Source organism: Nomascus leucogenys, chromosome 10 (genome assembly GCF_006542625.1).
Source record: "Nomascus leucogenys isolate Asia chromosome 10, Asia_NLE_v1, whole genome shotgun sequence".
Classification (NCBI taxonomy): Eukaryota; Metazoa; Chordata; class Mammalia; order Primates; family Hylobatidae; genus Nomascus; species Nomascus leucogenys.
The window spans coordinates 57224321-57236811 of NC_044390.1; the positions used below are offsets into that span (position 1 = coordinate 57224321).

The following is a 12491-nucleotide window of genomic DNA, read 5'->3' on the forward strand; positions in this document are numbered from 1 at the left end:
CTTTGGATCCCTCACTCTATTTGGCGACTGGGAGCCTCTTCAGTGGCGCAAGATCCCAGACACGCCCTGGCCACCTCCCCTGGCGAGTGTCCACGCACCGACCACGCCCACTCCGTTTTTCTTTTCTTGGCCAGAGCCCCGCCCACTGAGGTCGAGTCTAAACTCGGGGTTCCCGCTTTTGATCGGGGTGTCTTCCCCATCCAGCTGCACCAGCACCTGCCACAGCCTCCCATGCTCAGCAATTTGGAGACAAGGACCCCCAATATTGGTGTCTGGAGCCAGGGCGCCCCCCACCCCCATCTTGGCCCTTCCTAGAGGCTCAAGGGCCCTGCAGCCAGGGGTGGGCAGGGGTCAGTGGCCGCAACCAGGTCCTAAATCAAACGTCCTAGCTGGGTGCCCTTCCCCCCCGCCCCCCACCCACGGAGTCTCGCTCTGTCGCCCAGGCTGGAGTGCAGTGGCGCGATCTCGGCTCACTGCAAGCTCCACCTCCCGGGTTCACGCCATTCTCCTGCCTCAGCCTCCCTAGTAGCTGGGACTACAGGCGCCCGTCACCACGCCTGGCTAATTTTTTGTTGTATCTTTAGTAGAGACGGGGTTTTACCGTGTTAGCCAGGATGGTCTCGATCTCCTGACCTCATGATCCTCCCGCCTCGGCCTCCCAAAGTACTGGGATTACAGGCGTGAGCCACCGCAACCGGCCGCTGGGTGCCCTTTCTTTCCACTTTGCAACCTCAGTTTTCTCATCTGTAAAATGGAAAAGACAATCCTACCAACTCATAGGGCTGTGGTGACGATTAAATGACAGCGGTAACGCATTCGGCCTGTGTTCCCTCATGGTGAGCTGTTCATCCCTGTTTTGAAATATTTACATAAGGCCAGGCACGGTGGCTCACGCCTGTAATCCCAGCACTTTGGGAGGCTGAGGCGGGCAGATCACCTGAGGTCAGGTGTTCGAGACCAGCCTGGCCAACATGGCGAAACCCCATCTCTACTAAAAAATACAAAAATTAGCCCGGTGTGGTGGCGCATGCCTGTAATCCCAGCTACTTGGGAGGCTGAGCCAGGAGAATCGCTTGAACTCGGGAGGTGGAGGTTGGAGTGAGCCCAGATCACGCTACTGCACTCCAGCCTGGGCAACAAAGACCAAAAAAAAAAAAAAAAAAAGAGAAGTATTTACATAATTACCATGGAATGAAGCCAGCAGTCACTCCCATCCCACCCCTCGCTTGGCACTGCACCCAGAAATAAGGCCAGACATTTTTTTTTTTTTTTTTTTTTTGCGGAGGAAACGAGGTTGAGGGTGTGAGTGGCTCTGGAGATGCACCCCAGTCTCAAAATAAAATTAAAAAGAAAAATTTCTGTTCAATCTTTGAAAAAAAAAAGGAAAAGGACATATAATACACCATTCAATAAATAGAAAAAAAGTTACAAAATGATGTGATCTTTTGTCCTTAATATATAAGAAGGGAAAAGATGTGGGGGTGACTTGGGGGGTGATGTTCTCCCTTGTCCTCCCTGGGTCAAGGTGGGGGAAAGGAAGGATGGCCAAAAAGAGAGGGCGGCAGGGACTTAGGTGCAGAGAGAAAGGCAGGTAAGTGCCGGGAAAAATGAAAACAGAGTAAGATGAGGGGCGAAGCAGAAAGACAGGAGGAGAAAGGGTGAAAAAGAGAGCCAGAAACACACCAAGATGCAGGTCTCTTTCCTTTCCAGATCGGGGCTGGGGGGTCTCTGGCTCTCTCGCATCTGTGTCCCCTGACCCCAGGTTGGGAGGGGCAGTGTGAGCCTCGCTCAGTTCCTGAGTTGTATGTCCAGTGACTAGCAGGTGAGAAGAGAGGGCAGCGAGGACTTCCCTAACCCTGAGCCCACCCTGGGACCCTAGTGCCCAAGGAAATGGGGGTCCTGGCTGGATAGGAGGATAAAGGGGTGAGGTATGAGGCTGAGGCCTGAGGCCTCTTCAATTCCTTCAGTGGGGGTGAGCCATTGGTCCTGGCTGGGCAGCCACTCTGGAGGTGGCATAACGGGGGGCCCTGAGCAGTAGGGGGTTGGGGAGGACCCCGGCCACCCAGGGTGGGGTTTGGGGAAAATGTGCTACATTGACTTAGAGGGCCGATTTCTGGAAAGTCCTGCCTCCCAGCCTCCCTCCTGGAGCCCAAGCCAGTCTGGGTAAGGGGAGTTTGCCTATTGCTTTGGGGTGCCCAAAGTGGGGTCATACCAGCAGCCCAAGCACACACCATTTCCAGGCTTCTGGGTGGCAGTATGGCTTCTACTTCTGGAGTCTTGCACACTTGCTCACAGACTCCCAGGCACACACGTGGCAGGATGCTGCTTCCCCTGCCCCCTATCTCCAGCCAGGCTCCTTCCCTGACTTAATAATACTGAAATGCCACGTGGGCCTAATTGGAGAGCAAGGGTGGGGGACGCAGGGGCGAGGGAGATCCCCACTCCCACGCACCCCACTGTCCCTCAACCAAAACGCTCCCGCACCAAAAGCATGAGTTTCTTCTTGCCCTTGTAGGTCTGTTTGAGGTTCTCCAAGAACTGTGCGAACTGGAGGTGCCCGTCGGGCGCCAGCAGGAAGGTCTCCCGGGCCTTGCCCAGGAATTCGATGAAATCCCCATAGTGCCGCGGGCTGATGTGCGTGAGGCGCGAGTGGCTGGTGGTGATGTAGGCGGTGACCGCCGCGTCCAGGAGCTGGCAGAGCGGCGCCCGGTCGGCACCCAGTGGCTTGGCGGCCCGGCGTGCCCCTAAGGGGCCCAGGCCGGGCACCGAGAGAGTCCAGCGGCGCAGAATATCGGACAGCATTGGGGCACAGTGGATGCTGCGGATGATGAGGGGGACGATGGCAGAGAGCTCGTGCCGGCCCAGGGAGTGGCTGAGCGAGCAGGCCCAAAGCACGTCGTTGACGGCAGGGTGGCTGTCCTGGTTGAAGGCGATGCTGAGCTGCGCCAGGGCCAGCGTCGCCAGCTTGTAGGCCCGGAGTGGCAGCCCGCGGTGCTCCATATAGCGGGCCACAGTGAAGAGGTGGGCGTGGCCCAGGCCGCCGGCCGCAGCGTCCAGCACGATCTGGTAGGCCGCCTCGAAGGCCGAGTGGTTCTTCTCGCACAGGGTCAGGGCAGGCAAGGCGCAGTTCTGAGGGTCCTTCATGGCGCACTGCAAGGCCAGGGTGCGGGCGCAGGCCCAGAGCTCCTCCCTCCGGGATGTGTCCAGCTGCAGTCGCAGCAGAGTGGCATGTGTGGTGCCCGTCACTGCCACGATGGTAGCCGCCTCCACCGGTGTGAATAAGGAATACCAGTTCTGCATGATATTCATCAGGGCTTGCGGGCCTGGTGGGAGGTGAGTGAGGGAAATCCGTCAGGAGGCGGGGGCAGAGACACGTACATGTATGCGTGGGTTAACCATGACACTGCCACCTCCACTTCCACCTCCACACCATGCTGAACAGAAATGTCCTTTCCAAATCATCAGGGCACAGCTGGACTAGGTGGGAATCACGTGTGTAGAAGGCTAAGCTTTGGAGCCTCTTTCTGCAACTCCCTCAACTCCCTGCAGCCACATTAGCCTGGCCAGCCTCCAGGCCTTTGTCCAGCTCCATCGGCTGGCCAGCCATTCCCTCCCGGCCAAGCCCTGAGCACAGGCTGGAATCGGGGAAGTCTCTACCTCTCTTCCCTTTTTTTTTGAGACGGAGTCTCGCTCTGTCTCCCAGGCTGGAGTGCATGGGCCCGATCTCGGCTCACTGAAAGCTCTGCCTCCCGGGGTCCACGCCATTCTCCTGCCTCAGCCTCCCGAGTAGCTGGGACTACAGGTGCCTGCCACCACGCCCGGCTTATTTTTTGTATTTTTAGTAGAGACAGGGTTTCACCGTGTTAGCCAGGATGGTCTCAATCTCCTGACCTTGTGATCTGCCCATTTTGAGACGGAGTCTTGCTCTGTCACCCAGGCTGGAGTGCAGTAGTAAGTTCTTGGCTCACTGCAACCTCTGTCTCCTGGGTTCCAGCAATTCTCCTGCCTCAGCCTCCTGAGTAGCTGGAATTACAGGCACATACCACCACACCTGGCTAATTTTTGTATTTTTAGTAGAGATGGGGTTTTGCCATGTGGCCAGGCTGGTCTCGAACTCCTGATCTCAAGTGATCCACCCGCCTTGGCCTCCCAAAGTGCTAGGATTACAGGCGTGAGCCAATGCGCCCGGCCCTCTTTCCTTTTGTTAAACAATTTTTTAGAGACAGGGTCTCACCCTGCCACTAAGGCTGGAGTGCAGTGGCACAATCACAGCTCACTGCAGCCTCAATCTCCTGGGCTCAAGTGATTTTCCCACCTCAGCCCCCCGGATAGGACTATAGGTGTGTGCCACCATGCCTGGCTTGCTTCTCTCTCTCTTTTTTTTTTTCCAGAGGAGGTTTTCCTCTGTCGCCCAGGCTGGAGTGCAGTGGTACGATCATGGCTAACTGTAGCATTGACCTCCTGGGCTCAAGCGATCCATCCTCCTGCTTCAGCCTCCCAAGCAGCTGGAACTACAGGCACGTGCCACCACACCCAGCTAATTTTTAATTTTTTGTAGAGATGGGGTCTCACTATGTTACCCAGGCTGCTCTTGAACTCCTGGGCTCAAGTGATCCTCCCGCCTTGGCCTCCCAAAGTGCTGGGATTACAGGAGTGAGCCACCACACCCGGCCGCTTTTCTTTCTTGTCTGCCTGGTTCTCTCAGTGCCCTCTGCAGAACCAGAACAGCGAGGTGGGCGGCAGGTCCCCTTAGGGGCTCTCACCAATCTCTGTGGCACAGTTGACCAGCCAGCGCACCATCTCCCTCCGCCGCCAGGTCATCACGTTCAGAGTCATCCGCATCACCTGCAGGGTAGAGGTGGGGAGAAGGGAGTTAGCCCGAGTCTTGCGCTGGCCTATGGAGGGGTGTTGGGAGATGGAGGATCCCAGAAACACTTGGAGGTTAAAGCTGATCCAATGAACCCAGGTAAGTGATTTCAACTTTCTGGGCCTCAGTTTCCTTACCTAGAAAATGGAGGTAAAATAGTATCTGTCTCATAGGATTGTTGTTTTTTTTTGTTTTTTGTTTTTTGAGATGGAATCTTGCTCCGTCACCCAGACTGGCAGGCAGTGGTGCGATCTTGGCTCACTACAACCTCCGCCCCCCGAGTTCAAGCATTCTCCTGCCTCAGGCTCCCAAGTAGCTGGGATTACAGGTGCCCGCCACCATGCTCAGCTAATTTTTGTATTTTTAGTAGAGATTGGGTTTCACTATGTTGGCCAGGCTGGCCTCGAACTCCTGACCTCAAGTGATCTGCTCGCCTCAGCCTCCCAAAGTGCTGGGATTATAGGTGTGAGCCACTGCACCCAGCCTGATTGTTGTGAGAAATAAAATTGCATAGGTGAAGCCTTCTGCAAGGTGCTTGTTGCTTGAAAATGTTCTCAGGTAATGTCAGCTGTTAATATCACTGCTGTTGTTGCTGTTCTTCTGAAGTGAGGCCTCACGGATCCTACCCCAGATCCTACCTCATAGATCCTATGCCAGAACAAACCAAACTGTCCCCTCTCTCCTGAAACCTCCGTGCTTCCTGTCGGCTCCTCTCCCTTGCCTCAAAGCACCTGCTGTATAAGCCCCACCTCCGTTAGGTCCCACCACCAATCAGTAGCTCACATGCTTGCCTCTCCCCTGAGCCCCACCCACAGGTCCTGTCCTGCAGACCCGGCCTTCTGTAAGCTCCTACCTCATGGGTAGCCTCTGAAAGCTCCTTGTCTTGCTCCCCACCCTACAACGGCTCCAATCAGGAGGCTGTCCAGGGCTGATTCTGCACCCTGCTGGCCCTTGTTTGTTCTACCTGGGAAGGTCCCCAGTTTCTTTCTTTTCTTTTCTTTCTTTTTTTTTTTTTTTTTTTGAGGGTATTACTCTGTCGCTGGGGCTGAAGTGCAGTTGTGGTCTCTCGGCTCACTGTAACCTACGCCTCCTGGGTTCATGTGATTCTCCTGCCTCAGCCTCCCGGGCAGCTGAGACTACAGGCGTCCACCACCACGCATGGCTAATTTTTGGGAGAGACAGGTTTTTGCTGTGTTGGCCAGGCTGGTCTTGAACTCCTGGCCTCAAGCGATCCACATTGGCCTCCCAAAGTGCTGGGATTATAGGCATGAACCACGGGCCTGGCCCCAACTTCTTTTTTCTTTTCTGTTTTTTTCTTTTAGAGTTGGGGTCTTCTTGCTCTGTTACCTGGAGTACAGTGGCGCGATCATAGCTCACTGCTGCCGCCTCAAACTCCTGGCCTCAAGCGATCCTCCCGCCTCAGCCTCCTGAGGAGCTGGGACTACAGGGGTGCATCATCACACCTGGCTAATTTTTAAAGTTTTTTGTAGAGATGGGGGTCTCACTATGTTGTCCAGGCCAATCTCAAACTCTTGGCCCCAAGCAATCCTCCCACCTTGGCCTCCCAAAATGCTGGAATTACAGGTATGAGGCACTGTGCCCGGCCCTATTCCTTATCTTCTTAGTGAACTTCTGCCACCCTTTGAGGCCCCGCCCCTTACCTGTCTATCCTGCAGACCCCACCCTCCTCCAGGTCCCATGGGGCCCACACCCTACCAATGACACCTTTCCAGCAAGCTGCACCCAAGATTTGGCCTTGCAGGACCACCCTTTGTTTGGCCCCTGGGGATGACCCACACACTCAGTTGCAGGCCCTGCATACAGGACTTTTTTTTTTTTTTTTTTTATTCTGAGACAGAGTCTTGTTCTGTCCTTCAGGCTGGAGTGCAGTGGTGTGATTTTGGCTCACTGCAACCTCTGCCTCTCGGGTTCAAGGGATTCTCCTGCCTCAACCTCTCCAGTAGCTGGGATTACAGGCACCTGCCACCATGCTTGGCTAATTTTTGTATTTTTAGTAGAGACGGAGTTTCATCATGTTGGCCAGGCTGGTCTCGAACTCTTGACCTCGTGATCCGCCCACTTCGGCCTCCCAAAGTGCTGGGATTACAGGTGTGAGCCACCACACCCGGGCTCATACATGATTTTCAACCACAGACCCCACCCCTAGAGTTGGCATCTCATCTTCAGGACCTTCCCCCAGGTCAGCCCCTCAGTGGTGAATCCCTCTCCTTAGGCGGCAATCCTCTTCAGGCCCCGCCCCCAAGGAAGCTCCTTATGCTAGGCTCTGCCCCACCCTCGGCTTCAAACCCACCCACCCATGATCCTTAACCAATAGCACATCACTCCCAGGCCCCACCCCCAGGCTCCGCTTGCGATCCATCTGCTGGCTTGCAGGCCCTGCCTCTCCGCTCGTGACAACTCTCCCCTAGACCTCAGTCTCCTCCATAGACGGATTCTATTAATAATTCGTAGGCTTCATCCCTACTGGGAACCCCATTCCCACACTCCCAAGACTTACAGACCTTGCCCTTCTGTGGCCCCGCCCCCAAAGGTGAGGTTCACACTCAGGCCCCACCTGCAGAGGTGTGGCCCACATGAAGACCCCATCCCCAGAGACATGATTCATCCAGTCCCCATTCCCAGGGGAGTGGCTCACTCATGCCACGCCCCCAAGGCAGTGGCCCACACTCAGGCCACGCCCTCAGAGGTGTGGCTCACTCACAGTCCCCGCCCCAAGGGGAGTGGCTCTCGCTCAGTCTCCAGCCACAGAGGAACAGCTCACGCAAATGCCAGGCCCCCAGCGAAGTGGCTCACACTCAGCCCATGCCCCCGGAGGCGCAGCTCACAGTCAGTCCTGGCCCCGAGCCAGCACCGCCCTCCCGCATCCGCCTGGCAGCCCTCACCTGCAGCCCCAGCTCCAGTGCGATGCCCAGCAGCGTGGTGTCTGGTGGGGCGCTGACCGGGGTGGCTGTCTTGCAGGCGTCCTGCGCCAGCTTAAAGAGCAGGGCCGGAGAGTGGATGTTCTGCTGGATGGAGCCCAGTACCGTGTGCAGCCACTTGGGGTCTCCTGGGTGAAGGGCGGGACAGAGGACACCGTCGGATACACCTCAGCACCAGCCTCTGACCATCACCCGACCTGTTCACACAGACCATTCCACCCAGGGGCACATGTGTGAGTGTGGAGGGATGTGTACTGGGCAATGGCTGTGTGAAGATTCAGACCTCAGTGCCCCCAGCCCTTGCCAATTATCTCCTCTCTGGCCCTTTCCTGTTACAGAAAGCCACCTAGGGGCTGGGCACAGGGGCTCACACCTGTAATCCCAGCACTTTGGGAGGCCGAGGTGGGCGGATCACAAGGTCAAGAGTTCGAGACCAGCGTGGCCAACATGGCAAAACCCTGTCTACAAAAATTAGCTGGGCGTGGTGGCAGGTGCCTGTAATCCCAGCTACTTGGGAGGATGAGGCATGAGAATCGCTTGAACCTGGGAGGCAGAGATTGCAGTGAGCTGAGATGGCACCACTGTACTCCAGGCTAGATGATAGAGTGATATCCATCTCAAAAAAAGAAAAGAAAAAAGAAAAGAAAGCCACCTAGGGATCCTGTGGACCTCTCCCTCATCTCAAGGGCATCGGTTGCACACCCAGAATGCCAGGGTTCAAATCCTGGTCCTGCCACCCACTAGCTGTGTGACCCTGAGCAAGTCACTTCACCTCTCTGTACCCTGGCTGCCCCATCTATAAAATGGGTAACACTCGGCCGGGCGCGGTGGCTCACGCCTGTAATCCCAGCACTTTGGGAGGCCGAGGCAGGCAGATCACGAGGTCAGGAGATCGAGACCATCCTGGCTAACACGGTGAAACCCCGTCTCTACTAAAAACACAAAAAATTAGCCAGGCGCGGTAGTGGGCGCCTGTAGTCCCAGCTACTCAGGAGCTGAGGCAGGAGAATGGCGTGAACCCGGGAGGCAGAGCTTGCAGTGAGCCGAGATCGCGCCACTGCACTCTGGCCTGGGTGAAAGAGCAAGACTCCGTCTCAAAATAAATAAATAAATAAATAAAATAAAATAAAATGGGTAACACTCAGGCGATGGAACCCACCTCACAGGGTGGTTGTGGGCCCATACTTGGCAAGGCCTTAACATGGCAAGAAGCTGCTCAAATGTTAGCTTTTATTATTATTATTATTATTATATTATTTTAAGATGGAGTTTTGCTCTTGTTTTCCAGGCTGGAGTGCAACGGTGCAGTCTCAGCTCACTGTAACCTTTGCCTCCTGGGCTCAAATGATTCTCCTGCCTCAGCCTCCCAAGTAGCTGAGATTATAGCTGCCCGCCACCACGCCTGGCTAATTTTCGTATTTTTAGTAGACATGGGGTTTCACCATGTTGGCCAGGCTGGTCTCGAACTCCTGACCTCAGGTGATCTCCCGGCCTTGGCCTCCCAGAGTGCTGGGATTACAGCCACGCACCACTGTGCCTTGCTAATTTTTGCATTTTTAGTAGAGATGGGGCTTCACCATATTGGCTAGGATGGTCTTGAACTCCTGGCCTCAAGTGACTTGCTGGTCCCAAACTCCTGGCCTCAAGTGATTTGCCTGCCTCAGCCTCCCAAAGTGCTGGGATTATAGGCATGAGCTGCCGTGCCCAGCCAATAATTAGGTTTAGACGAGGTCACGAAGTTCAGGTACTCATGAGAGGGTTAGTGACCTTAGAAGAAGATACACTGGAGAAATTTAACTTTTCCTCTGTCTCTCCTCTCTCCCTCTTCTCTTTCTTCTCTCTCTCCTCTCTGGCACCTGACTCCTCTCTCTCCCTCTCTCTCTATCCCCCCCTACTATCTCTCCTTTCTCCCTCTCTCTCTCTCTCCCAGCCTCCTCTCACTTTCCTCTCTACTCCCCCCTCCACTCCCCCCAACTCTCAACAAAGCAAGAAGGTGGCTGTCTGTAAGCTGGGAAGAGAGCCCTCACCAGGAACTAGCCATATTGACACACTGATCTTAGACTTCTAGCCTCTAGAAATGTGAGAAAATAAATTTTTGTTGTTGAAGTCACGCAGTCTCTGGTGTTTTGTTACAGCAGCCTGAGCTAAGACACCAGGTACCTGCATGGCTCCACCTCACCTTCCGGTCTCTGCTTAAATGTTCACTTGTTTTATTCCACTCCGTGGCACTTGTTACGGTCTCATTTACTGCATCACTCTCTTCTCCCCACTAGAATGTCATTCCACAGGGCAGGGGATCTGGGACAGTTTTGTCACCTGCTACATCCCCAGCACCTGACACAGTGTCCGGTACATATAGGAGGTGCTCAAAGAATGTAAGTGGAATTTTGTGAAAGGATAAGAGGAGGTAGGAAAGTTAAGAGGGAAGGAAGAAGGAGATGACAGAGGAGGAAGACAAAGGAATCGGGACAGCTGCCAGCCTCACCCTTGGCAGCTGTCAACATGGTGGAAGCCAGTTCACACTGGCGGGTCTCCAGGTGGCCAAGGATGAACCAGCGGGGGAAGCGGTTGCTCATGATGGAGTCCAGTGGGCTGGGATGAGGTTCTCCAGCAGGAAATGCTGTCTCCAGTACGGGCAGCCTGGGTAAGGGGAGAAGTGAGCCATGGTGAGGAGGGGCTGCTGTTCCCATTCTCTCTAGGAGACAGAGAAGCCTCCTGCCCCAGCCTCCCCACTTCAGCCAGCAGAGCCCTGAGAGCCCAAGATGATGGAAGATGTGTGTGCGAGATGTTCACTGCAGTGTTGTTTATAAATTGATACATTTACTTATTTTAGAGACAGGGTCTCATTCTGTCACCCAGGCTGGAGTCCTGTGGGGCAATCATAGCTCACTGAAGCCTCGAACTTCTGGGCTCAAGTGATCCTCCCACTTTAGCCTCCTGAGTAGCTGGGACTACAGGCTGTGCCACCATACCTGGCTTTTTTCTTTCTTTTTTTTTTTGAGACAGAGTTTAGCTCTTTTTGCCCAGGCTGGAGTGCAATGGCACAATCTCGGCTTCACTGCAACCTCACCCTCCCTGGTTCAAGCGATTCTCCTGCCTCAGCCTCCCGAGTAGCTGGGATTACAGGCCATGTGCCACCACGCCAGTATATTTTTTATCTTTAGTACAGACAGGGTTTCTCCATGTTGGTCAGGCTGGTCTTGAACTCCTGACCTCGGATGATTTGCCCGCCTCAGCCTCCCAAAGTGCTGGGATTACAGGTGTGAGCCACCACACCTGGCCTTTTCTTTCCCTTTCTTCCTTTCTTTCTTTCTTTATCTTTTTAAAGACGGGGTCTTGCTGTGTTGCCCAGGCTGGTCTCAAACTCCTGGTCTCAAGTGATTCTCCTGTCTCAGTCTCCTTGTAAGCTGTATTGTTAAGTGGCTCACCATATATGCAGTTTTGTGTTTAGAAAGTTATTCAAGGCCAGGCACAGTGGCTCATGCCTGTAATTTTAGCACTTTGGGAGGCTGAGGCAGGCAGATTGCTTGAGCCCAGGAGTTTGAGACCAGCATGGGCAACATGTGAAACCCTGTCTCTACAAAAAATACAAAAATTAGTTGAGGGTGGTGGTGGGCTCCTGTAGTTCAAACTACTCAGAAGGCTGAGGTGGGACGATCACCTGAGCTTGGGAGTTAAGGCTGCGGTGAACTGTGATAATGCCACTGCACCCCATCCAGCCTGGGTGACAGAATGAGACCGTCTCAACAACAACAACAACAAAAAAAAAAAAAAAAAAAAAAAAAAAGGAAAGAAAAAGAAGAAAGTTATTCAAAGTTGCCAGATGATAGGATTAACAGCATGAAATAGGACTCAAGGCTAGCCTCATTCCAAATATTACCTAAACTTCCTTGCTGGTCTGTTCCTTTAGATGGAAAATGAGAGTAAACATACTTATTTTGCTAGGTTGTTTTGAAGATTATATGAGGTACTGAGTCATGGACTCAGACAAGAGGCCAGTACCTTTTTTCTACAAAGGGCTGGACCAACAATATTTTGGGTTTTGCAGGGTCTTTGGTCTGTATTTCTTTTTTTTTTTTTAAGAGAGTCTCGCTCTGTCACCCAGCTGGAGTGCAGTGGCGCAATCTTGGCTCACTGTAACCTCTGTTTCCCAAGCTCAAGCAATTCTCATGCCTCAGCCTCCCGAGTTGCTGGGATTACAGGTGTGCCCCACTGTGCCCGGCTAATTTTTGTATCTTTGTTTTTATTATTTATTTATTTATTTTTTTGAGACAGAGTTTTGCTCTTGTTGCCCAGGCTGGAGTGCAATGACACAATCTCAGCTCACTGCAAACTCCGCCTCCCAGGTTCAAATGATTCTCTTGCCTCAGCCTCCCTAGTAGCTGGGATTACAGGCGTGTACTACCACGCCTGGCTAATTTTGTATTTTTAGTAGAGACGGGGTTTCTCCATGTTGGTCAGGCTGGTCTCAAACTCCTGACCTCAGGTGATCCGCCCTCCTCGGCCTCCCAAAGTACTGGGATTATAGGCGTGAACCATGGCTCCTGGCCCTAATTTTTGTATTTTTAGTAGACATGGGGTTGCATCATGTTGGCCAGGCTGGTCTTGAACTCCTGTCCTCAAGTGATTGGCCTGTCTCGGCCTCCCAAAGTGCTAGGATTACAGATGTGAGCCACCGTGCCCGG

General features: G+C 53.8%; 1 protein-coding gene across 3 annotated transcripts in view; it reads right to left on the reverse strand.

Annotated features, from left to right (window-relative positions):
- Positions 1 to 1257: 1257 nt before the first annotated feature.
- ZSWIM4 (zinc finger SWIM-type containing 4) overlaps positions 1258 to 12491 on the reverse strand; it is a 36640-nt gene continuing 25406 nt past the window's right edge. For all 3 annotated transcript variants that reach the window (XM_030820635.1, XM_030820636.1, XM_030820634.1), the window contains 4 exons: positions 10292 to 10446; positions 7771 to 7934; positions 4764 to 4845; positions 1258 to 3323 (listed from right to left, as the gene is read on the reverse strand). In XM_030820635.1, coding sequence (XP_030676495.1) covers positions 2464 to 3323; positions 4764 to 4845; positions 7771 to 7934; positions 10292 to 10446 — 1261 coding nt within the window. In that variant the 3' untranslated portion in view covers positions 1258 to 2463. The remainder of the gene's footprint in view (positions 3324 to 4763; positions 4846 to 7770; positions 7935 to 10291; positions 10447 to 12491) is intronic.